The sequence below is a fragment of the Pseudonaja textilis genome, chromosome 2, assembly GCF_049901715.1.
Source record: "Pseudonaja textilis isolate UNSWEBS1 chromosome 2, rPseTex1.2, whole genome shotgun sequence".
Taxonomy (NCBI): domain Eukaryota; kingdom Metazoa; phylum Chordata; class Lepidosauria; order Squamata; family Elapidae; genus Pseudonaja; species Pseudonaja textilis.
In genome coordinates, this window is record NC_141991.1 from 16,445,744 (window position 1) to 16,473,690 (window position 27,947).

Here is a 27,947-nt window from a genome sequence, read left to right on the forward strand (position 1 = left end):
TAACTCTGTGCTGAAGAAAGAACTGTACGAAGGATCTCTTGCAGGATATGTCAAATGTTGCTGCTGCTGCATGTACAGCTTTTTCTGCTTCAGCTTCTGTCTCAAATTCCCTGTGCCAGTATGCTGATGAAATGTCCATTTAAGGTGATAATAGAAGAAAAGGAATGGTTCAATTACTACAAACCAGGAGACTATTGGATTACTGGAATAATGTCTGGAGTCGCAGGTCGATTGTACCAATTTTCATTTTCCAAGCCTCCAACCCACCAATTGAAAAGGTAATTGTCATCATGACCATTACAGAAATCGTATTTTTTACATTCAAGTTTAGAACAATTTACATTGAGTTTACAGCAGTTGTCTGTGCACCTATTATTGTGATTAAAATAGAAAAAGTCATTTACAGGTAAAACATTACTACATACAATATTTGTATGCAATGCCTAGGTCTGACCACAAGAGACACAGTTCTAAGTTATCCAAACCAAGAATTTTTAGCCTAATCAATTCTGTTGTGTACAGAAGAGTGCAAGACTTTTCTCGCGAAGTACTTCTGAATCTGATCAATTGTACTGATGTCAGATATATGGCGGGGATTCCAAACAGTTGAACAATACTCAAAAATTGGTCTAGCATAAGTTTTATAAGCCCTAATTAGCAATACAATGTTTCCAGAAAAAAAAACATTGCAAAATTAACTTTACAACTTTTAATGCTTTTTTTCGCAACGCTGTTACAGTGAGCTTTGGAGCATAAATCATCAGAGATATCTACACCTAGGTCCTTAACAAGGTGAGGGTCATTTGCTAGATCGATGCCACCTAGCTTATACTTAAAATTCTGATTACATTTATCAATATGTAAAACAGAGCATTTATTAATTGAAATTTGAAGTTGCTAAATAGATGACCATTCAGACACATAGTCGTGATCACTTTGCAAAACAACAGTATTATCTGTAGAGTAGAATAATTTTATGTCATTGGCAAAAAGAATGCAACTGCTCTTTAGTTGATCATGTAAATCGTTGATATAAAGCAAAATGATGAAAGTTATTATGTTGCAGTGAGAACACCTTCTACTACATTCTGCCCTTCTTGTTGGCTGTTCATGAAGTCAACCAGAATTCAAGGCTCTTACCCAACATCACCCTGGGCTACAACATCTACCAGAACTTTTTCAGTGCAAGAATTACTTATGAGGCCACGCTGGATGTGCTGTCTACAGGACAGGAGAATGTCCCAAACTACAGATGTGGAAGACAAAAGAACTTGCTGGCTATTCTTGAAGAGATGAATTCTGAACTCTTTGATCATATTTCCAATGTCTTGAGCATCTATAAAATTCCACAGGTATAAAGCCAAATGAAATTAATTCTGTATTATAAATTGTTCAGATTTGCCTAGAAGGTAGCATTTGTATATATTTCTCCAAATAAATTGAAAGTCAGAGAGTAAATATTTGAAGAGCTGAAATAATTTTTAATTCACAAAGTGTGTGTGTGTGTGTGTGTGTGTGTGTGTACATACATATGTATATAAGGTAAAGGTAAAGTTTTCCCTTGCAAATACGTGCTAGTCATTTCCGGCTCTAGGGGGCTCATCTCCACTACTAAGCCAAAGAGCCAGCGCTGTCCGAAGACGTCTCCATGGTCGTGTGACCCTCATGACTAAACTCCGAAGGCATACGGAATGCTGTTACCTTCCCAACAAAGTGGTCCCTATTTTCTGCTTGTATTTTTTACATGCTTTTGAACTGCTAGATTGGCAGAAGCTGGGACAAGTAATGGGAGCTCACTCTGTTACGTGGTGCTAAAGATTCAAACTGCCAAACTGCCAACCTTGGTTATCAACAAGCTCAGCGTCTTAGCCACTGAGCCACTGCATACCCACACACACACACAGTGTGTGTGTGTATACACACACAGGCACACACACATGCACACACACACATGTATCTATTATACACATATGCAGATACATAGATGTACGTATATGCTACATATACACACACACATAAACATATACATTCATATTTATGTATGTATGCATGCATATGGTATTCAGCTTTGTTCAGGTATTTTCCCACATCATTATAGTGGTGCTTTTAAAGTTGTAGCAACGTTTCAGCAGAATCTTATCTGCCATCATCAGGCTTCTGTATTGTGTTCGTCTGTGAGTCAGACTTTCACAGCCATTTCGGTTTTAAATTTGGGGCTAGCCTACTGCTGTGCCAGGATGGTTTTTTTTCTTCATCCTTATAGGTTGGGAGTCTTGGTCTGTGTTTATTGGTCTTGGAGTTTGCTGTGTTCTGTTTGATTGGTGTTTCTAATATCTTCTGTCTGTTTTGTGGCTTTTTTTGTCTTGATTGGCTGGCAACATTGTGTTCCTGTATTGGAGGCTTTTAGTGTGGCTTGGCTCCGAGTATATGGATAGCTATCATTTATTAGGAAGCTAGGTTTCATCTGGGTGCCTGGTTGGGCTATGTTTGAGCTGGAGGTATCAGGGGGGATCTGTTTGTGCCCAGGTGTTTGCCTGGCTTCTAGTGTGGAGATTTTTTTGTTTGTGAGCTCAGGCTTCCAAATAATTGAAAGTCTGGTGGAATCATCTCTTCTATTCATGCTTTCAGGTCTTTTTTCAATCTCTATGGCTTCTCTGATAATTCTGTGGCTGAGGTTTTCAATGTGGCTAAGGTTTTGGTGCCATTGAAGTCAATGCTATTGTTAGGGATATACCCCTAGCAAGATCTGCAGGGCAGTCAGGCAGGCAGGCAAAATATGTGAGATATCGTGTTGTGTAGCTTACACTCAGTAAACCATACACAGTGCCAATTAAAGTAGTTTTATTCCAGCAAGAGTTTAAGCATAGTCAAAACAGTCCATATATCATACACTTAGTTCAGTCCGTCCAGGAAGTATTCATTTGCAAATTCCAATGTCGAAAAATGAGAGGTCAGTACACTTACAAATAACAGTCTGGTGATATATCTCCTCGCAGTAGAGAGAGATATGCAACAAAGTCAGAAACTCCTCTCTTCCTTCTGCAACTTCAGTAATTGCCAGCAAAGCGTCAGGGAATTGTCAGCATCTCATCAGCATCTCTTGCTCCCTCTTATGGTGGTTTCACACCACACCCAAAATTACATGCTTTGCATTTAAAGTAACATACACTCAAACTAAGAATCATAGCTTATATATATATTATCTTACCCAAACTAGTTAGGTGAACTATGTTATACCTAACATTCTCCCCTTTTGGGTAATATAATAATATATATATCTATTTACAACTTTAACCCATAATCATCACAACTTTCTTTGTGTTTCACTGCACCTTGGGCTTTTGTAAACTGATCAGCAACGTTTTGCTCAGTCATACAATATTCCAATCTTATTAAACCATCCTTTACAGATTGTCTTACATTCAGATATCTAAGATCTGTATGCTTAGATCTCGTTTTTACAGCAATATTTGTAGCCATCTGTATGGCTGCTTCATTGTCCTCATACACAACAATGGAATCATTAACAGTTAATCCCATATCCAACAACAACTGTTTATACAGAATTAAATCAGTACATAATAAAGATAGACATGAAAATTCTGCTTCCATTGTGGATATACTTATGTGTTGCTGTCTAATTGACCTCCAACCAATTAATGCTTTTCCTAATAGTATAGCCATTCCTGAAGTTGATTTCTTAGTGTTTATATCTGTTGCAAAACTTGCATCAGCATATGCACTTAAAATCAAATCATCTTTTGGCTCCAAATACAATGCATAGTGCATTGTCCTTTTAAGATATCTTAAGATACATTTTGCTGCTTGCCAGTGTTGTTCATCGGGTTCAGCGTTGAAACGAGCCAATTGATTAATGCAATAGGCAATATCTGGCCTTGACCAATTACTAATGTATGATAGACTGCCAATTAGCGACTGATAGATAGTCTTATCGAATTTTGAACTTTGAGCATCAGTGCTGCAAAATTCCTGACTCATTGGAGTTTTTGCTGGTTTACAAAGTTCCATCTTATATGTTTTTAGTAATTGATAAATCTTATCCTCTTGAGATATCTTATAGCCACCATTGGTTTTATTTATTGTCAATCCGAGATACTGTTTTATCTCTCCTAATTGCTTTAATTTTATCCTCTTTCCTAATAATGATATTATTTCAGTAGCTTCATTATTAGTTTTTGTAATTAAAGCAATATCATCTGTAAACAACAATAATAATGACACTATTCCATTTTTCTCTCTTCTAAATAAACATGGATCAGCTAAACCTGCTTTAAACCCTATATTGTTTAACTCCTTAACAATATATTGGTTCCATTCAGTAACCAGATTGTTTTAATCCATAGAGACTCTTTTTAAGTTTCCAACAGTCATTATTATTTTTATCATCCTTAATCCCTACAGGTTTCTTTAGGTATATAGTGTGCTGCAATGGTGCATGCAGATAGGCAGTTTCTACATCTAAATGATTTATGATATAGTTTTTCTTAGCTGCCCACACTAAAGCTGCTCTCAAGGTTGTTGCTTTTAAACTTGGTGTAAACACTTCATCATAATCACATGCAGTTTGATTAAATCCTTGAGCTACCAACCTAGCCTTATGGGTAACAGTCCCATTTGTACCTGTTTTTAATTTAAATATCCATTTTCATCCAATGGACTTTTCACCTGGAGGTAATCTAGCATTCTCATAGACTCCCATCTGTCTTAATGAATTCAGTTCCTTTTTCATTGCTGTATGCCAGTTCTCCTGATCCTTCGCAGGATACAATTTTAGTTCTTCCACAGTGGTTGGAATTTTACTAATCTGGCACACCAGACTTGCCTGATACCTATCAGGTGGTCTACTCACTCGTGTTGACCGTCTAGGTAAAACAGGACTTACAGGTGGACTCTTATCTATCACCTGTTCCTGGTTATCTATTTCTTCTTCGCTTATTTCTTCCTTAATTGGTCCTATTTTCTCCTCCTTTACTTTCTCTTTAATTGGATTTCTAACATTACTAGTATGGTGGTTTGGGCCCCTGTAGGTTTCTATGATTACACTTTTATTCGAATCGTGTTCCAATTTGTGCCATCCCACATGTTCCAGGAATTGAGCACTAGCACTACAATAAATTTTAGTTGTGCCCTTTTCCCAGAACCTGTAAGATCTATGGTTAGATTCGTAACCTACAAAATATAATCTTTTAGCCCTATGCTGTCCCTTATGTCTCAGTTGTGTGGGAATATGCACCCATGCTGGTGCACCAAATGTGTGCATGTAGCTCAAGTCAGGTTTTCTACCATGCCACCGTGTGAATGGTAATTCACCTGTTGTTGAGTTAACAACATTATTCAATATATGATTACCACACATTGTTGCTTCTCCCCACAAATTCTCAGGTAATCCTGAATCTGACAACATAGTACGAGCCATTGCCTGCAGTGTTTGGCCTCGCCTTTCTATAAAGGAATTATGTTGTGGCCTATATGGTGCAGACCTTTTATGTTCTACACCTGCCATCTTCAGTCTATTTTGGAATTTATTATTTATAAATTCCGTACCATTATCAGTTATAACAGTAACTAGTTTCCTTTTAGTTTTTCTCTCTGCAAACTTCAACCAATTAAAGAAATTTTGATATGTTTCCGTTTTACTCTTCATTAAATAACAGAAACCATATCTAGAATAATGATCCATTATACTTAATATATAACGAGCACCTCCACACTTGGTTTTTTAGGACCTATAATATCAGCAAATCGACCTCTAGAGGCTCCTTAGTCTTAAATCCATTAATTCTATTTGCTGGTATTACCTTGCTTTTTTCCTGACTGCAAGCATTGCAGTGCAAATACTTACTGCAAGGCTTCAGTTTTATACCTTTAGACAGTTCAACCGTTTGCTTGAGCATTTTAAAATTTATATGCCCTAAACGTCTGTGTAACAAATGTATACACTCATCATGAGGTTTAACGTTATTATACACTGTGTTAGCCACCTCTAATTGATTATCATTTAACACATACAATTCACCTTTTAAAGTTGCAGTCACCTTTTTACCTTCCTTTTCTATTATGCAGTTTTCTCCCCTAAAGGTAACTACATAACCTAGTTTAATCAAAACTCTAACCGAAAGTAAATTAAACTTAAGTTGTGGTACATATAACATTTTTACATTTTCTTTTATGCAAGAACAATATGCAGTACCTTGACCTCTTGCTTTCAGTTTCCAGCCATTAGGTAATGATATCTGCTGTGAACTCGTGGACATCTTAATAAATCTTTTCTTATCTTTTGTTATGCAGTGCGATGCTCCACTATCTACCACCCAAAAATTATTATTGTTCACAGTTTGGTTGCTATACATGGCTAACTCTAAGCATTTTTTATCCTTTTGATGCCTTTTTGCATTCTGGCTGGCATTTTGGCGTTTTTCTTTCTTGCAGAATCTAGCCAAATGTCCTTTTCTTCCACAATTAAAACATTTTCTAATTGTGTAGGCTGACGAAGATAATTTCTCTTCTTGTGGCTGTTCCCTTCTGAGTTGATCCCTTTCAAGCCTTCTCCTGGCTTCTTCAATTAATCTGCCAGTAATGTCAGTTAATGTGAGGTTGTCCTTTGGTAACACTTCCAATGAAGTTCGTAATCGTCATAACTCTCATCCAATGAAGACAATATTATATAAACCTGATGCAGTTCAGTGAAGATAAGCTCTTTTTCATGCAGCTCCTGAAAAATTCTCTTCATAGTGTTTATATGAGTCAACATGTCTCCATTCTTTTGAAGATGTGTTCTAAACAGCTTCCGTGTAAGATTTATATGAGCTCCTACACTGTCTCGAACATAAATCTTCTTTAAATTCTCCCAGCACTTAGCAGCTGTTTCTTCTCCACGAATATGGACAAGCTGCTGGTCACTGAGTGTCAGTCCTAGTATACAGAGAGCTTGTTCATTTTTCAGTTTCCATTCTTGTAACTTCTGGGCATCATCTTCATCCTCTGGATCCCAAGCATCTACCTCTGGTGGGTTTTGAATTATATTCCACAAACCTTCTCTACGTAGAAGTAGGCTGTATTTCATAGACCATGAAACATAGTTTGTTCCATCCAGTTTGGATATTAGAGACAAACTTGGTAAATTGACTTCTGCCATCTTTCTCTGGATATTAAACTATAATTAAACACAGCTGTCTGTTTACAGTATTGTGTAACTACACTAACTCTCACTTTATATAAGCCTGTTATATCCTGGTTAGTCTGACTGTGCAGCTGGGCCCATAACCAGTGTTAGGGATATACCCCTAGCAAGATCTGCAGGGCAGTCAGGCAGGCAGGCAAAATATGTGAGATATTGTGTTGTGTAGCTTACACTCAGTAAACCATACACAGTGCCAATTAAAGTAGTTTTATTCCAGCAAGAGTTTAAGCATAGTCAAAACAGTCCATATATCATACACTTAGTTCAGTCCATCCAGGGAGTATTCATTTGCAAATTCCAATGTCGAAAAATGAGAGGTCAGTACACTTACAAATAACAGTCCGGTGATATATCTCCTCGCAGTAGAGAGAGATATGCAACAAAGTCAGAAACTCCTCTCTTCCTTCTGCAACTTCAGTAATTGCCAGCAAAGCGTCAGGGAATTGTCAGCATCTCATCAACATCTCTTGCTCCCTCTTATGGTGGTTTCACACTACACCCAAAATTACATGCTTTGCATTTAAAGTAACATACACTCAAACTAAGAATCATAGCTTATATATATATTATCTTACCCAAACTAGTTAGGTGAACTATATTATACCTAACAGCTATGACCTGCTGCTTTCATGTGTTGGACTAGTGACGAAGTGTGTTCCAGCTTTTTTACTGCATTTTTGTGTTCATCCAGGCAGGTACTTATTCTTCTATTGGTCTGTCCAATGTATGTGGCAGGGCATGATGCACAGGGGACTTCATATATGCTTTGGTTTTCCAGGTCAATTTTATCTTTGGGGTTTCTTAGGATGGGTGCTATTTTTCTGTCTGTTTTGAAGGCAGTCTTGATGTGATGCCTGTGTAGTATCTTACTGATTTTATCTGTAGTACCTCTTATGTAGGGCAGGACAGCTGTTCCATAGGTCTGTTCATCTTCTAGGTCTCCATTATGTCTCAGTGTGTTTTTGTGGATCAAACCGGTGATTTTGCTTTTGTGGAAGCCGTTAGCTGTCAGTACTTTAGTCAGGGTGCATAGTTCATTCTTTAAGTGTGTTTTGTCTGCCAGGCATTTGGTTCTGGCAATTACTGTTTGGCCATGGAGTTTATCTGTGCTGGGTAGTGGTGGGATTGGGCATTGAGGTAGCAGTTGGTGTGTGTTTTCTTCTGGTATATGGTGTGTCCTAGTGTGCCATCTGTTTTTTTGTAGATTAGTACATCTAGGAATGGTAGTTGTTTGTTTATTTCCATTTCCATGGTGAACTTGATTTTGGGGTGTGTGCTGTTTATGTGTGTTAGGAAATTGTTTCGGTTTTCTTTTCCATGGGGCCAAATCACAAATGTGTCATCAATGTATCTTAACCATAGTTTGGGTTTGTGGGTGGCATTAGCTAGGGCTCTGAGTTCGAATTCTTCAATGAACAGGTTTGCAATGACAGGTGACAGTGGTGATCCCATAGGGGCTCCTTCAATTTGCTTGTATCTTTGTCCTTTGTATATGAAATATGTGTTGGTTAAGCAGTCTTCTGCTAGTTCCATGAGGTGTTTAGCTGGTTAGTATTTATTTTTGATGATTTCAAGAGTTTCTTTTATTGGGACTTGAGTGAATAGTGAAACCACATCAAAATTTACAAGCAGATCTTCTTGTTCCATGTGTAGATCTTTGATCATTTCCCACAAGTGGTATGAGTTTTGTACATGTGAAGATGCTGCTTCAGCATGGGGCTGTAGCTGTTTTGCTAAATGTTTAGCTAGGTTTTGTAGTGGTGCTCCTCTGGAGCTGACTATGGGTCTGAGAGGTATGCCTTCTTTGTGTATTTTTGGGAGACCATATAGTTTGGGGCATCTGGAAGATTTTTCTCTTGGGATGATCGTCTGTTGGATCTCTTTGCTCATGTGGCTGGTTATAATTTTCTTCTTGGTTATTTTTTCCAAGTATGTGGTTGGGTCCGTGTTTATGGGGAATATATATATATATATATATATATATATATATATATATATATATATATATATATATATATATATATATATATATATATATATATATATATGTTTTCTGAGGTTCTCGCGGGTATTTGTATGTGGATCTTTGGTTGTTCGGGTTTTCTCCCGCGTAAAATTCGAAGTATCTAGGCAACGTTTTGAAACACAAGCTCTAGAAAAATACGACCACAAACCCAAACTCTGGCTCAGATACGTAGATGACACCTTCATAATCTGGCCACACGGGAAAGAAAAACTGAACAACTTCCTCACATACCTCAACAGCCTACACCCCAAAATACAATTCACCATGGAAACAGAAGCCAACAACCAACTTCCTTCCTAGATGTCTTGGTATACAAAAGATCCAATGGCTCCCTAGGACACACCATCTACCAGAAGAAAACACATACTAACCGCTATCTACATGCACTCTCACACCACCACCCAGCACAGATCAATTCCGTAGCCAAGACACTCATCTCCAGAACAAAATGCTTAGCCGATGAACAACACCAAAAACCGAACTACACACTCTCACCAACGTACTTACAGCCAATGGATTCCAAAGAAAGAAGATTACCCACCTAATCCAAAAAGAAACCCCAACCAAAATCCAAGACAGAGAACAAGAAAACGGCAAAGCCCTCCTCCCATATATAAAAGGCACTACAGACAAAATTAGCAAGATCCTCCAAAAACACAACATCAAAACAGCATTCTGCACAAACAGAAAAATATCCACCATCCTAAGAAACCCCAAAGACAAAATCGAATTAGAAAACCAAGGAGTATACGAAATCCCTGCACTGCCTGCCCTACCACATACATTGGACAAACTAACAGAAGAATAAGTGCACGCATTGAAGAACATAAGAACTCAATCAAAAAAGAAGAAACGACCTCTTCCCTGGTCCAACACCTCAAAGCCACAGGACATGAAATTGATTTTAAAAATACCAGAACTATCGCCAAAACCGAACACTTCAACAGCAGAATAATCAGAGAAGCCATAGAGATAGAAAAACGCCCACACAGCATGAACAAACGAGATGACACCTCCCGCCTTGCAGCCATTTGGAAACCCGCCCTCATGAACAGACGAGTACCTAACATGAAGAATGACACCAGACCCACACCTATAAGAGCCACACAAGATGCCACCACCACACTTCCATGTAGAAAACAGACTCACACCCACTCAGAAGATGACACACGACCACAGACCAGAAGCCGCACTGCAGCTGCATCACTACCCACTTCAAACCCCTCCGAGCCATACACGAAGCAAACCGACACCCACTATGAAGATGCAGCACGACGACGTACTCGAAGCCAAACAGCAAGATCACAGCTCACCAACTCAAATCCCCCAGCAACTAAGACTAACCTGAGCACAACCAAGCCCCCACCTGAACAGAACACGCCTCCAACCAATCAGAACACGGCTAACCCCCAACCAATCAGAACACAGCCAAACCCCTACCAATGAGAACACACCCCACCCAATCAGAACACAGCCAAGCCCCCACCCAATCAAGTCCCACCCCACTGGCAGTTAAAAGGAGGAAGCAGCTGCAATCTCCATTACTCTGAGAAGCACAGAGCTGGAGACAGAAGCCTGAAGATGATGAATGAGACTTCATCGAATGCGTTGCCTAGATACTTCAAATCTTCACGCGGGAGAAAACCGAACAACCAAAGATCTACATATAAATACCCATGAGAACCTCAGAAAACATATATATATATATATATATATATATATATATATATATATATATATATATATATATATATATATATATATTTTCTGAGGTTCTCAGATGGTATTTGTATGTGGATCTTTGGTTGTTCAGGTTTCTCCCGCATAAGATTCGAAGTATCTAGGCAACATTTGATGAAGTCTCATTCATCATCTTCAGGCTTCTGTCTCCGGCTCTGTGCTCCTCAAGTAATATATATGTTTTCTGAGGTTCTCGCGGGTATTTGTATGTGGATCTTTAGTTGTTCAGGTTTTCTCCGCATAAGATTGAAGTATCTAGGCAACATTTTAAAAGGAAGAAGCAGCTGCAATCTCACATCAGTCTGAGAAGCAAGAGCCGAAGACAGAAGCCTGAAGATGATGAATGAGACTTCATCGAAACGTTGCCTAGATACTTCGAATCTTACGCGGAGAAAACCCGAACAACCAAAGATCCATATATATATATATATATATATATATATATATATATATATATATATATATATATATATATATATTCAAAACTCGAGAATCCATTAAATAAATGTGGTCCATCCCAGATTTGCCCAATGTATTTGCTCATCTAATGCACAGGTCACTAAATGCACATGAGAGATCTCAGGGTGGGGAAGGCCATGCAGAGCCGAGAGTTGGAAGAGGCCACCCAAAGTCTCCCCCGATACCTCATGCTCACTTACAATCCCTTGGGGCCCCCATAGTTCCTACCCCCCCCACACATCCTGCCCTGGGTCTCCACAGGCACTGGGTCTGGTTTCTTAACCTCCTGGATTCACTTCCTTCCTGCATCCCATTGCCCATGGATTTCTTTTTTTTTTTATAAAAAGTTTTTTTATAACAACAACAAAAACAAACAAATAAAACCTTTCTCTTCAACAGTGTGTCAGTTGGGTACCTATATCTTTGTGCACATAGTAACATTCTCATACATATTTTACTTGTATATGTTTATAATCATTCTAATCACATGTATCACTTGTTATATTATCCTTAACATTGTAATTATTGGCTTTTAATGATATATTTCACATTCATTTTCTTACTCTATCAAACTCATTTGTTTATCGGTAATGATATACACTGCTCAAAAAAAATAAAAGGGACACAAAAGTAAGACATCCTAGATCTGAATGAATGAAATATTCTTATTAAATATTTTGTTCATTACATAGTTGAATGTGCTGACAACAAAATCATACAAAAATTATCAATGGAAATCAAATTTAGCAACCCATGGAGGTCTGGATTTGGAGTTACACTCAAAATTAAAGTGGAAAAAAACACTACAGGCTGATCCAACTTTGATGTAATGTCCTTAAAACAAGTCAAAATGAGGCTCAGTAGTGTGTGTGGCCTCCATGTGCCTGTATGACCTCCCTACAACACCTGGGCATGCTCCTGATGAGGTGTCAGATGGTCTCCTGAGGGATCTCCTCCCAAACCTGGACTAAAGCATCCCCCAACTCCTGGACAGTCTGTGGTGCAATGTGGCGCTGGATAGAAGAGTAAGAAATTGAAATATGTAAGTACAGTATAATACACTGCTCAAAAAAATAAAGGGAACACTTAAACAACACAATGTAACTCCAAGTCAATCACACTTCTGTGAAATCAAAGTGTCCACTTAGGTAGCAACACTGATTGACAATCAATTTCACATGCTGTTGTGCAAATGGAATAGTGAATAGGTGGAAAGCATAGGCAGTTTGCAAGACATCCCCATTTATAAAATAAATTCCAAATTTATAATAATCTTTTTCTTCTTGTTCTCTAATTGCCATTGTCAATCTACTCATTTCTGCACATTCCATTATTTTCTAAATTATTTCCTCATCCATAGGAATTTTCTCATTTTTCCAATTTTGTGCAAATATAATCCTAGCTGCTGTTAATACATTGTTAATCAAATATGTTAACTCTTTATTGTAACCCTCAAGCAAAATTCCCAATAAAAATGTCTCTGGTTTTAAATCTATATGCTGATTTATCATTTTCTCCAGCCACATGTGTATTCTAGTCCAATACTTTTTAGCTTCTGTGCATGTCCATCACACATGGTAGTATGATCCTGGTGACTTTTGACATTTCCAACTTATCTTTAAACATCTTAGCAATTCTTGTTGGGGGTAGATGCCACCTGTAAAACATCTTATACAAATTCTCTTTATAGGCAATCAACAGTTAATTTATAGTTTCTAGACCATAATATCTGCCATTTATCCAAGTCTATTCCATATCCAAAATTTCCCCCCACACAATCATTGATTCTTTTACTTGTTCTTCCTCTAATTTCACTCCTAATAAATAACCATATAATTTTTTGATCAACTTTTCTTCAGTGCCTGCTAGGATTTTATCCAATTCAGTCAATTCCTTATAAAACCCAGCCATCTTAATGTCTTTTTTATACCTTGTATGTATTTGCCAATATGAATACCAATTTATATTTATCCCTTGTAACTCCAATTCTTGCTTTATTTGAGTTCACCTTTTTCATTTAAAATTTCTTCATATCTAATAACGTATTCCTTTCTAAACAGCTGTGGATATGTAAAAGCTTCTAATGTTGATAACCAGACTGGTATTTTCATATAATGATAGTCTCTTATTTTTTCCCATACTGTCTCCTAAAGTATCCATGTACCTTACTTTCTTTGTACCATAAAAATGCATGCCAAATCAATTGTAAATCAATATTTACAATCCATTCCTTCATCCATGTCAATATTGTTACCTGGTAATATAATTCCCAATTGGGTAATCCAAAAACCCCTCTCACCCTTGCATCTTGTAGCAGTTTTATCTTAATTCTTGTCTTTTTCCCCTGTCAGATAAATTTCAACATCATTTTATTGAAATCTCCAAAGTTTTTTTTTTCAATCTTATTGGAATCATCTGGAATAAGTATAATATTTTTGGCAATATATTCATTTTAATTGTTGCTATTCTATCTATTAAAGATAGTTGTAAATTTTTCCATTTTTCCAAGTCTATCACAATCTGTTGTAGTAATCTCTCATAATTATCTTCTTTGAGTGTTCCACATCTAGCTGTCATTTGTATCCCTAAATCCATTTTGATCTGAGCGTAGAAAATAATTTAAATATATTTTTAGTCTTTCTGCCATTATTGAAGCAAATATTTTATAATCAGCATTAAGCAGGGATATTGGTCTATAATTTTTTATTTGTTGTGGGTCAGTATCTTCTTTTGGTATAAGTGTAACATATGGCTCTGTCCATGAGTCAGGTACTTCATTTTTTGTCAAAACCTCATTCAATACTCCCAACATTGTAGTAGAAATTACTTCCTTTATTGTCTTATAAAATTCAGCTGGTAGCCCATCCGAACGGGCTTTCCCCATATTTTGTCTATTTATTGCTTCTGTCGGTTCCATCATTGTTATTTTCTCATCTAACATGGTCTTTACTTCATCAGGTATTCTCAGTAATTCTGCCCCTTGTAAATATTGCTGAACTTTGTTTTCTAATATTGCCTCTTGTCATATAGCTTCTCATAGTATCTCTGTACTATTTTTTCTTCTCTTCATTTTCATAACATAGCATGCCATTTTCATCTATTAATTGTGGTATTCTTTTTAATTCTTTGTCTTTCTTCAGCTTATATGTTAGCCATCTACCAGGTTTATTTGCATTTTCAAAATAGTTATGTTTGTCCCCTCTAATCTTTTGGGCCAGTTGTTCTTTTTCCATTAGTCCAATTTTGTGCTTAATTATATCCATTTGATTTTTGATATTTTTGTGCTGTGGATACCTTTGTAAATCTTTCTCCAGTTTCTTATGTTCTTGTTCTAAAGTTTGTTGTGTTTGTCTCTTTTTAATGTTCCTTCTTTTTGTATAGATTACAATCACACCTCTGGTATATGCTTTCATAGTATCCCATACATTTTGTAATGAGGTTTCACCTGATTTATTTTCTTTAAGGAAAAACCCAATTCTTTTTCCAGGTTATTAAAAAATTATTTTTCTTTCAAAATTGAATTATTCAAAGTCCATCTTAATCTTTTCTACTGTCCCTTCCATTTAAACCTTATTGGCTTATGGTCAGCCCAAATGTTTGTGTCAATGTTTGCTTCCTGAATGTTAGGTATTAAATCTGTTGACATCCAAATGATATCTATTCTTGACCATGACAGATGTCTATTTGAGTAAAATGTAAATTATCTATTTTTACTATTCAATTCTCTCCATATATCTTTAATACTCAGCTCCTCCACCATCTTAAAAAAAGATTTAGATAATATTTTTCTTATTTGTTTTCTGTGTTTTATAGTCCAGTTCTGTGTTTACGATTGCGTTAAAATCTCCAAAGATGCATATCTTATCATATTCCAGTTAAATTATTTTATTGTGTAGCTTCTTATAAAATTGATTTTGCTGATTATTGGGAGCATAGATTGCAATTAAAAGTACCTTTAAGTTATTGTCTATTATTTCAACCATCACTATTCTTCCTTCTTCATCTGTATAAATTTGCTTGGCTTTAATTGTATTTCTAATATATAAAATAACTCCTCTTTTATTTTGTTGCACCAATGATGTGAATATATTCCCAATTCTAGGACAATTCAACAAATGTACATGTTGTCTTTTATATGCACTTCTTGTAGGGAGATTATATCCATGTTTAATTTTCCTAGTTTATGAAATATCTTTTTCCTCTTAATAGCCAAATTTAGTTCATTTATGTTTATAGAAATCAATTTCTTTTCCTCTTCCATTGTTTATACTTTATAGGTAGAATGTATTGCTCTTTTTGTTCTTTCTTGTCTTGGTTCTTTAATTATCATTTGACCACCTACTGCTCCCTCCTATTGAATCTTTCCCTTTTTTGCTTTCAACCATTGTCAATCTGTTATCTATTTCTCCTACTTTCTTATTTGTTTTATCACCTCTTTCTTCCATCTTCTGTATTTTTTCTCCATATATCATTAACACCTATTGTAAATCTCCTTCCATTTTTCCATTTTTTCCTCCAGCTTTTCCATTCTATCATCTGTATGCTTCTTTTGATCTTGTATTACTTGAAACATTAACTTTATTTCTTCCATTGAAATTTCTTTTTCTTTCTCTTGCTGAAGCATAATTGTAATAGATTATTGACTAGCTGGGCTCAGGGATGAGGAAGAAGGGATTGATGATCCAGTAGGAATTCTTTTACTCATATCAAATCAAATTGTAATTCATTCGCAAAAGCCCCCCAAACATATAAATAAATCTTCAGGTTCTTTGCTACCTTAATCCAATTTTATCCAAAAGAAGAAAAGAAAAACAAAGTTAGAAAATCCAAAAACAAAAAGGCAAACTATAAATCCAAAAAAGAAATGGAGTCAAAATATATAAGATTCAGAAAGTCTAATATATGAAATGGGAAAAAAAAAACAAAAGAGAAAATTTCCCAAAAAAGTAAAAAGAAAAGAAAATACAAATCCATCAACTGCTACATAGAAGAGGAGAGGAAAAGGGAGTAACAAAAAGAAAAAAAAACAGCAAAAAAATAAAAATAGGATCCAAAAATGCCAAATTATATCTACTTATTAATCCACTTGTTAGTCAAACTATCAATGAAGAAAAAAAGAAAAAATGGAAAAGGAAAAAAAATAGAGAAAAAGAAAACAAACATTCCAAAATTAATCCACTTTGAAAAACTAGGCCAAAAAGTAAAACAACGCTCCCCCCCCCAAAAAAGAAAGGAAAAAGTAAATCCAACATACGCTCCAGCAAAAATAGAATAAAGAACAAAATAAAAAAAACAAAATAAAAAAGGAAGGTACCAGCTGTAATTTATGAATCCATATCACTAAGTAAACCAAAGTCTCAGTGTAACATTCAGTCAGTCCAGAAAGCGAGAATCCAAAGCATATATATATTATCCAAGGTCACAGTGTTCTCTTTGTTTTTCTTTAGTTTATTCAACTTTCCAATTGTATACCAGCTATATAAAAACATCACCTGTTTTCAGTGCTGACTCATTATCTTTCTCCACTTCTCTGTAGTCAAAATAGCTTAATCTTTAATCTATTATTCTAAAAAAAAGAAAAAAATTCCCCTATGACCTCTAGATGTCAGTATTTCTTATCTTTCCTTGCACTTGTATCTTAGTTACACTGTATCTATGTATTCTAAACAGTGAAAGTGAATAAAAGTCAAAAGAACAAAGTACTTCAGAGATTTTAAACTAAAAAACAAAAAAGGTTAATTTCTTCTTAATTTTTAAGTTTCAGTCCAGTTATTCAAAGTAAAGAAGCAAACAAAATATTCCTTTCAAAAAAAAAGTCTGAATGAACTTGACAGCTTCCCACCATTTGTCACTGCCCTTAACTTTCCTGTCTTCTTTCTTTTTTAAATTAATCTTTCACTTGGTATACTTCTCTATCTTTTTTTAAAAAAGTAAGAATTTCTCACACATACCAACACACCTTCTTTCTATTCTTTTTCCATTCTGAGACTGGCACAGGTTCTTAGCAGCTCAAGATTAATGGCCTCTTCCTTCCGCTGCTGGACTGTAGGAGCTTTCCAACCAGGGACTTTGTGATGTCCCTGGGATCGACAGGATGCACACCTTTCACTTACCATCTCTGCGGGACAGTTTGGGTCCACTGGGACCATCCAGCTGCGGGGGTATTGGTGTCTTCCTCGGAGCTCTGAGAAAAGCATATATCCACTGCCGCTCAAGCCCACCCTCTCCCATTTCCCATTTCTGTTTCTTTGAAGATCTCCAGAGCTCCAGAAGAGGCTGCTCCACCAGCAGAGAAGCTTAAGTGTCTTATTCAAATGATGGTGAAGCTATAAGAATGTGAAATCTAAGGAAACCACTTTCTTAGGGGAGACATGATAGCAGTGTTCCAATATCTCAAGGGCTGCCAAAAAGAAGAGGGAGTCAAGCTATTCTCCAAAGCACCTGACAAGCAGCAATGGGTGGAAACCAATCAAGTAGAGAAGAAACCTAGAACTAAGGAGAAATTTCCTGACAGTCAGAACAATTAACCAGTGGGAGAACTTGCCTCCAGAAGTTGTGAATGCACCAACACTGGAAGCTTTTAAAAAGAGGTTGGATAACCATTTGTCTGAAGTGGTGTAGGGTTTCCTGCCTAGGCAGGGGGTTGGACTAGAAGACCTCCAAGGTCCCTTCCAACTCTGTTATTCTAATTCATGCAGTTATCATTTGAAACGTCTCTCATTAGTGGGGGAAGGCCCTTAATTTACCATCTGATTTTCATCATTAAAACTGGCACAAACTACAAATACTTTTCTTTTATCTTAGATCAACTATAGTGTCATCAACCAGGTGGCCAAGCAAAACCATCATTTTCCTTTTTCATATCGGATGACCCCAAACCAAGAACCTCCTTACTCAGCGATTGTCCAGCTGCTCCTGCAATTCCATTGGACGTGGATTGGCCTCCTTTCTCAGGACAATGAAAAAGGAGAAAAATTCAAAAGACGCTTGGAAGTTCTTGCCTTAAAAAATGGGATTTGCATTGTCCTCTCAGGAACTGTCCCAGAAGCAAATATGCAGACAAGTGCTGGAGAAACTCTCATGCAAGAAAAAATGAAAATGTTTCGTTCTCTTATTGAGAGTCAAATAAAAATTATAGTATGCCAACTGGATGTTCAGGCCTCGGGAATGTTAGCAGCAATAATACAAATAATTGATAGGACTAATGCAACCCTGGTGGGAAGGGTGTGGATTGCAACAACTTTGACAGCTTTAAGTGTAAGTATTTTTGATCTTTGGGTTGATCTCCAAAACAGACATGCTTTGTTTTCCTTCCTCATCCAGACAAAGAGGAAGACTCAGTATTACGACTTTACATCTTATGTATCTATGGTCTTATTGTATGGAAAGGAAGCATTCCAATGTTCCTATTCAAGTCCTCTGTTATCGAAGAAAGTTTGGAAAAAATGCAGAGAAAAAGAGAATTGGGAATTCCCACCCCATGATGTGATTGCAAGAATCCTGTCTCAGCATTCCTCCAGTATTTCCCAAATAATTCAAATTGTGGCCTGGGTCCTCAAAGCTGCCTCTTCCTCCCAACAGAGTAAGAGGAGAATGCAAGTTGGACACCATCAACCACCCCAGATTGTACAGCCATGGCAGGTAAGTCTTCTCCTTTGAGGTTCCATTGATTCTCCCCTTCCAATTTCTCAATATTAAATTAGAAGTAGAAAAGGTGAGATATTCCAAAGAGCAGTTGCCCAGTTAGTGGTATTTGAGAGTGAGTGTCAATCTTGAAGTTGACCTAACAGAGGCCATTTTGATGCTTCAATGTTGCCACCCTGGAGCTGAGGGAAAGGGAGGGAAGAATAAAGATAGCTGGGGTTTTCTAGTCAAAACAAAATATTTTCTCCTGGGAATAAAGGACATTCCCACTGATGATTGGAAGGAGGATGAGTGAAGTCACCAGGCAACTGGATGACACCTTTGTGGACCATGTGACTGATTCTTTGGAAAGGGGAGGAAAACTTTTGTTTTTAATTAAGTGAAAGCCATGGGAACATTTAGAGTCAGTTTTCACCAGCCTATGCCTATATGATATGTCCAATAAAACTGATATTTGAGGAACCTGCTTGCCTCAGCGTCCTGCCTCTAACCCTGACAGCAAATTAGAGAGAGATGATAGAGAAAAATCTTCCAAAGTTAAACAACCTGTGCTAGTTTGGGATGCTTTTGTGACAGAAATTGCTCTATGGTGACAAAATGTAATTTTCAAAATTAAGCAAGCTGTCATTATTCTAGCAAACCTCCATTCCAATCAGTAACTCTGAACAAGCAATCATCTCAAAAGTACCTTTATTAGAATAGCACCTGACACATCTGTGGAATCTTGAAACTAAAAGTTTCCTGGACTTCCCACAATGCCCCAAACTATGATCCTTCCCCTTTTCTCTCATCATCACATCACATGGACCAATCATGATCTGTCCCAGTGTAAGATCCTTTTTCTCTGCTGTGCCACACTTAATAACTAAGAAATGAATTTTATTTTGTCTACTTAGAACTACTCAATTGAAACCACCCCCTCCCATTTTCTCAGGCTATGTGACAGTGTGAAATATGACTTCCAAAGCTGGCAGGCATCCCTCCTTGAGAAGTTCACCTCCTAAAAGAGATAATAAACAAAAGACAACCAGGGGTTAATGCAATACCCTTAACCCTCTCTCCCCCTCCAAACCCTTTGGTTTGTCAGGAAATTTGTTATGGAATTGGTTAACCAATCTATCTACATGTACATCCCAACTTTTTACCCACATAGCCTCTGACAAAGGGTAACCCTTCCATAATACCAAATACTGTAACATCCCTTGGTACAATCTAGAATCAAGGATTTTCTTAATTTCATAATGTGTCTCACCCTGTACGATCAAAGGTTTGGGGGGAGATGTTGGGAAGGGTCTTAGATTTGATCCTACAGCTGGTTTCAATAAACTACTATGGAACACTGAGTGTATTTTCCCCAATAGTTGGGGAAGACTTAATTGGACTATGACTGGATTGATTATTTTTGATATAGGGAATGGACGTAAGAATTTATGGCCTAACTTCCTACTGGGAAGTTTCAATTTGAAATATTTAGTTGACAAAAACACTTTGTCCCCTACTTTAAATGGTGGTTGGGGGGATCTATGTTTATCTGCTTGCTTTTTATGTTCCTCAGCAGCTTCAGTCAAAGTTTTTTTTTGTATCTTCCCAACCTTTTTTTAATGAATCCATCCATTCCGTTAAAGACATGGATGTTGGGTGTTCCATAGGTAATTCTGGCATAGGGACAAATTCCATGCCGGTGTTGATTTGGAACAGGGTCAAGCCTGGTCTGCTATGTACTGTGTTATTGTAAGCAACTTCTGTAAATGGCAACAGCTACACCCAGTTTTCCTGTTGATAATTTACATAGCATCTAATGATGGCATTCATTCTCTCTGTTGCCCCATTGCATGCAGGATGGAACACTAAGGATAGCCCTTGGGATGACCGAATGGACTTTAAAAACTCCCTCCAGAACATAGCAGTAAACTGTATGCCTCAATCTGAGATTACTCTATGAGGTCCTCCGTGGAGCCTATAGATATGCTTCACAAACAGTTTTATAAGCTTTTTAGCTGAAGGTAGTCCTTTACAGGCTGTAAAGTGGACTTGCTTAGAGAATAAGTTGATAACAGTTCAAATAACTGTATTCCCTCCACTCTCAGGTAATTCTACAATAAAGTCCATTGCAATTTCTTCCCACAGCTTTGTTGGTTCAGATATTTGTTGAAGGAGGCCAAGGGTTTTCCCAGTTCTGTGTTTCATTGTGGCACAAATTGAGAAGATTTTCAGATAGTCTTCAATATCAGGTTTCATTTTTGGCCACTAGAACTGTTTTCTGACTAATTGCAGGGATTTTAAGAAACCAAAGTGTCCCCCCAACTGTGAGTCATGGCTATGCGTTAGTACTATTAGTCTTAGATTATTAGGTACATAAAGTTTTGTCCTTTTCCAAGCCAGTACTTCATTCATTGTCAAATCAGTTTGATACTCTGCAAACCAGGGATCAGTCAAAAGGACTGCTTTCAACTCAGTTGTCAGTTTGTTTTTTAGGCATCTGGGGCTGCGGTTAGCTTGGCCTCGGGTGGTTACTTGGCCTGCTGTTTGGGCTTCTGATATCATAGTCTGCATTACTTCCTCTTGGCTATTTTCAAATTGGGGTTTTCTCGACACAAGCATCAGAATAGTCCAACAATCTTCAACCCTTTATTGTGATCACAAAGTCATCTAGTCTCCAAGCTAAGGAGTTCAGCTGGATTATTTTTTCCGCATTAAAATTGGACTTTGCTGGCTAAAAGTTTGTAATATAGCAACAAGGTATAAATCAAAGCTTCTTCTGGGGGCAAAAAAAGGTTCATCCACACATCTCCTGAACTAATGGATACGCTTCCATATCTACTCTTTGAAAGAGATAACATCATTCTGCAATTTTTGTTACATTCCTAGCCCAAAGTTAAACTCCGCTAACTTCATTTTGATCAGGACTGATGGAAAATTGTATTCTCCATCTTCTCCCATGACAAGTTTTCCCATATCTGCAAATGGTCTTGCCTCAGATGGGCTGTGATGGTGAAACTGCAAAACACAGAACATGAAACAGAATAATAGAATTTGAAAGGATCCCACAGTCCAACCCACTAATCGAGCAGGACACCCTTTGCCAGGGATCTTCAAACTTGACAGCTTTAAGACTTGTGGACTTCAACTCCCAGAATTCCTTCTCCAGTCATGTTAGCTCAGGAATTCTGGGAGTTGAGTCCACAAGTCTTAAACTTGCCAAGTTTGAAGACCCTCGCCCTATACCGTTTCAGACTAATGGTTGCCCAGGTCTCTTTTTGAAAGCCTCCAGTGATGGAGCATTAACAACTTCTGAAGGCAAGCTTGGTTGATTGCTCTCACTGTTAGGAAATTCCTATTTAGTCCTACGTTGCTTCTCTCCTTCGTTAATTTCCAAACGTTGTTTCTTGTCTTGCCTAATAGTACTCTGGGAAATGTTGTGACGCCCCTCAAATATTAGAAAAATGATCTTTTTTAAAAAATTTTTTTAATTTTTTAATAACAAGCATAAGCATACATAACAACATTAACATAAACATAACACAAAAAACATAAGAATATCCTTCTTCATAAGTTTACATACCGTGCATCGATTAGTTTACCACTTTTTTTTGTGCATCCATTTCCCAGTCACTAGTATAATTATATTACATAATAGCTCATATTATCAATCAATAATTGAATAACCTAATATCGTCACTAAAAAAAAAAAATCATTTATAATTTTGTTAATTCATGTTTTAATGGGATAACTATAATTTGCTTAATTTATTTTACAATAAATCATAAGATCATACCAAATCAACCTTGATAATGTTTTATAAAGATAATATCAAAAAGAAAAAAAAAATTTATGAAAAATTTTCCTTCTTTTAATAGCAGAGTTCAATCCATTTATATTCATAGAAATCAATATTTTTTCCTCCATAGTTATGTTTTATATTTAGGTCTAACGGTTCTTGTGGATCTTACTTCACATTGTTCTTTGGTCTCCATTTGTCCACCTACTGCACCTTCTTTCCCCGGTCTCATCTGGTCTTCTTGAGGCTCAATTGCAAATGTCTCTTTTTCTGTCTCTATTTCTCTTCTTCCAAAAAATTCGTTGTAGAATAATTCCGCTTTCTCAATTGAGTCGATTCTGTGTCTCTGTTCTTGCCATATAAACATTAATCCTTCTGGGATCAACCATCTATAATTCACATCTTTTTCCAATAATTTTTTGGTCAAGAATCGATATTCTCTTCTCATCTCTCTCACTCTTCTGGGGACTTGTTTTAAAACCATAATCTCTTTACCTTTATATTTCAGCCCCTTATCTCTTGCAACTCAACTCAAATATTAGAAAAATGATCTCATGTCTCTCCAGTTCTTCTTTTCCTTAGATTAGACATACCAAATTCCTGTAACTGTTCGTGGTATGTTTTATCCTCCAGCCCTCTAATCATTTCTTGTTGCTCATCTCTGCAGTCTTTCCAGAGTTTCATATTGTGTTGATGACCAGAACTGGATGCAGTATGCTAAATATGGCATTAATAAGGTTTTGAAAAGCGTTATTAGAACTTCATGTGATCTTGATTCTCTGTTAATGCAGCCTAGGATTGCATTGGCATTTTTGTCTGCTGCCACATATTGTTGGCTCATATTTAAGTGATTGTCTACTAGGACTCCAAGACCTTTCTCACAATTACTGGCATTGGACCAAGTTTCACATAGTCTGTAACCTATACTATTGATTTTTCTTGCCTCAGTGAAAAACCTTCCTTTTATCTATGCTGAATTTCATTTTGTTAGGTAGGGGCCTATATTCAATTTGCCAAGAACTTTTTAGATCTTGAGCTTGTCTTCTGGGGTGTTGCCTATTGCTGCCAGCTTAGTGTCACCTGCAAATGTGATGAGTTCCCCTTCAATTCCCTCACCTAGATCCTTTTTGAAGACATTGAAGAGTGCTGGGCCGAAAATGGAAGCTTGGGATACCCCATTGCTTTCTTCACTCCATGTAAATAAGGTTCCTCAGAGGAGGAATATAATGTTGAATATAATTTGTCAGCCAGTTACAAAGCCACCTGATGGTGGTGTTATCTATTCCATGTTTTCAAGAATGTGAGATAAATATTTAACAAACAGCTGTAAATTCCTGCAGAATGACTGCAAGAAGCTGCCAATGAAATCTCTCTCAGACTGTAGTGATGATTTGAAGAGGTTGAATTATTCTGAGTACCTCCAATCCAGAATAAGAGCAAGAAAAACATTGAATAAAAGTTCAAATTGTAATAGCTTTTTCTGTGTTTCTGCAGCTTCATAGGTTCCTGAGGAACTTCCAACATCACAATATTTCCAGAGATGGGATTTCATTGGATGAAAATGGAGTTCCTGTTGGTGACTTTGATATCATGCACTGGACATCAGTTTGGAACAAATCATATGCGGGGGTGAAAATTGGGAGTGTAGAAAGCCAATCCTCTTCAGAAGTCAAGATTTCTGTCAATCAAAGTGCCATCCAATGGCCAACTTTATTTAACAAAGTAGTTGAGGCTGCTTGGATTTTGCTCTTCTATTTATCTCCATATGTGTAAATTTTCAGCTCAGAAATAATTCTTATTGAGGCCAATTGAGATAACTTCCAACTAAGAGAACGTAAAGTCTCATTAATTTATTAGATATATTTTACTTTAGAGGTCTTACAATAATCTGTCACACACTGGAACCTGCTGCATTGTATTGCGGAATTTGCAATCTACATTATTAAACTGGAATATGTTGCCATAATTTACAGTACATGAAATGATCTTGTTTTAAGTAACAGAAACTCCAGAGTGCCTATGGAGATTCTCAGTCATCCAGGTCATGGTTTGCTAAAGGTGTTTTTTCAGAAGGGACATGGACTTTGTTTTCCCTTGAAGATGTTTCACTTCTCATTCAAGAAGCTTCTTCAGTTCTGACTGAATGATGGAGGATGGAAGGATTTTATCTGCTGGAAGAATTTGGATCTGCTGAAAAGACTGTGTTGTCAGCAGGATATATATTCAGCAATTGCAGGAAGGTTCCATACCCATTTACACTATTCACATGACTCTGAGGGCACAGATAAATTCCAAGAGGCTTCAACAACTTTCAGAAAGACTACAAACGACCAGATAACTGCAAGGAATACAAATCCTTCCATACTCCACCATTCAGTCAGAACTGAAGAAGCTTCTGGAATGAGAAGTGAAACATCTTCAAGGGAAAACAAAGATCAGTTTTTGAAAAAGCACCTTTGGGAGAAAAATGGGAAGGGTTTAGCCAACTGAATTGCATAAGAGGAAGATATCATTAAGAATGTGGTGAGGGAAATGAGGGCAGCTAAATGATGATGCAATGATCAGTTGTAGGAGACAAAGATAGGGACTCTAGAGAAAGCTAGATTTTGGAGGTTTCCTGAGAAAGCTAAGATGGAGAAAAAATATATACAAGTTATAGCATTCTCATACATGCTCTAAGGAGAAACACCTTTTGCAATGGAACTTCTTTCCTTTGGAAAGAAGAATAAGAAAATGAATCTGTTTGGGATCTAAAATGGAGATTGATAGAGGAAAGAGAATGACTCTTCATTTGCCCCTTGCAAATAGAGTAATTAAAGTTCATGCCACTACTTCATAACAGATTTTGCTCAATGTGCTCCTGAGCTTCTGGAAGCCAGTTCATTTCAGTAAACTTTTATAATTCATACTAATCTTGTAGTTTATGTTGAAAACTAAAAGTTCCCTTTGCACATACGAGCTAGTGATTTCTGGCTCTAGGGGGTAGTGCTCATCTCCATTTCAAAGCTTCAGAAGATGTCTCCATGGCCATGTGGCGGGCATCAATAAATGCTGAAGGTGCAAAGAATGCTGGCACCTTCCCACCAAAGTGGTCCTTATTTTTCTACTTGCATTTTTGTGTTCTTTCGAACCGCTTGGTTGGCAGAAGCTGGGACAAGTAATTGGAGCTCACTCCTTTATGTGGTGTGAGGGATTCAAACTGCCCAACGGCCAACCTTTCTGATTGACAAGCTCAGTGTCTTAGCCACTGACCCACCATGTCTCTTTATATATTGCCTCTAATTTATATATTGCCCTGATAAATCTTTTCATTTATGCTTAGACAGTGCCTTATTCAAGATGTACAGAAAGTTGCTCACCAGGTTATACCAAGCTTGTGAGAGAGGGAGCCCCAGTTTGCTGCTACGACTGTGCTCTGTGTATGAAAGGAACATTCTCTGGGCAAGAAGGTACGGTCGGTGGCTTCAAAAACAACAAGGATACAATCAAAATTCTCTATTGCTTTTGGGGGGTATTTGATCAAGAAGCAAGAAAAAACATTACACATCTTGAAGGCATCCACAAACATTTCAATGATTGAGCACTATCTCTGAATTTTGTACGATGATGTGAGCATCAAAATAATCTATTGAGGTGTTACTTTCTTACTTGGATTTGGGAAAGAGGAGAAGTTTTGAGAGGTGATAATCACATTCAATTTTAGCTTTTTAAAAGGCTGTTGGTAATTTTAACTAATGTTGTGTCATATAAATACCCCATGGGCAGAAATATTATATTATTCCTTGAAAACAATGTAATAGATTTCTGATGCGGTTCTACAGCAGCAGAAACAGAAACACACTAACCAATTATTTTTCCAGATGCAGCCCATTGTGAAAAGTGTCCAGATGACCAGTATTCCAATAAGAAGCGGGATCAGTGTGTCCCCAAAAGCATAAGCTTCTTATCCTATGAAGAATCATTGGGACTCATCCTGACTTTCTTTGCCATTGCTTTGTCCCTAACCACTGCCTTTATTCTGGGAATCTTCATTAAATACCAAGACACTCCCATAGTCAAAGCCAACAACCTTGAACTCACATATGTCCTCCTGGTTTCACTCCTGTTTTCTTTCTTGACCTCCCTTCTATTCATCGGTCGCCCCATGAAAATGACCTGTCTCCTTCGACAAACCATTTTCAGTATTGTTTTCTCTGTTGCCGTATCTTCTTTGCTGGCCAAGACTGTAATGGTGGTGGTGGCCTTCCTGGCTACAAAGCCAGGAAGCAGGATGAGGAAATGGCTGGGGAAGGGTCTGGCCCACTCAATTGTTTTATCCTGCTCTGGTATTCAAATAGGCATCTCTATGACATGGCTAGGAATCTTTCCCCCGTTCCCAGATTCTGACTTTCATTCCCAGCCAGAACACATCCTGCTGCAGTGCAACGAAGGTTCAGTGACTATGTTCTACACTGCCCTTGGCTACATGGGTTTTCTGGCTGCCATCTGTTTCTTGGTGGCATTTCTGGCTCGAAATCTGCCAGGGACCTTCAATGAAGCCAAACTGATCACCTTCAGCATGCTGGTTTTCTGCAGTGTTTGGATCTCCTTTGTCCCCACCTACCTGAGCACCAAAGGGAAATACATGGTAGCTGTGCAGATCTTCTCCATCCTGGCCTCCAGCCTGGGTTTACTGGGCTGCATTTTTATCCCCAAATGCTACATTATTACACTGAGACCTGACATGAACACCAAGGAATATCTAATGATGAAAACCCATTAAGGCTCCTTATGTTGGTGTTTATTTTCTGTTCAGTTTACATGCAGTATAAAAATCACATACCTTGAAGTAATCTTTTACATGTTGTCGCTTATCTTTCTTCATTCCATGTGAATTTTGAATTATAATAATTGAGTAATAAAGTTGCTAAAACAATTCAAACTCTTTCAATTAATCATATCCTTCAATTGTTACAATCTGAATGCATGTTAAATCATAACTATCATCAATGACATTAATAAAATTTCTGAAACCAGGCCAGATAAACTGTTACCAGAGATGTTCTGATATGGTTTTAGACTAAATTAAAGATTATGGCTAATAATGTGTGTTTTTGTT

At 37.2% G+C, this 27,947-nt stretch overlaps 1 protein-coding gene across 1 annotated transcript; it reads left to right on the top strand.

The window, feature by feature from the left end:
* LOC148126761 (vomeronasal type-2 receptor 26-like) lies at positions 1-27,611 on the top strand. Its single transcript, XM_087923143.1, has 4 exons — positions 1-278; positions 1,067-1,352; positions 26,172-26,298; positions 26,710-27,611. The coding sequence occupies exons 1-4, from the start codon at positions 55-57 to the stop codon at positions 27,609-27,611; spliced, it is 1,539 nt and encodes a 512-aa protein (XP_087779269.1). The 5' UTR covers positions 1-54.
* Positions 27,612-27,947: the final 336 nt, after the last annotated feature.

What these genes read in the sequence shown, in the direction of transcription:
- LOC148126761 (XM_087923143.1), top strand. Translation starts at nt 55, where the DNA reads ATGTTGCTGCTGCTGCATGTACAGCTTTTTCTGCTTCAGCTTCTGTCT. An exon ending in CCAACCCACCAATTGAAAAG is followed by an intron (nt 279 to 1,066) that starts GTAATTGTCATC and finishes ATTATGTTGCAG; the next exon opens with TGAGAACACCTTCTACTACA. An exon ending in GCATCTATAAAATTCCACAG is followed by an intron (nt 1,353 to 26,171) that starts GTATAAAGCCAA and finishes ATTTATGCTTAG; the next exon opens with ACAGTGCCTTATTCAAGATG.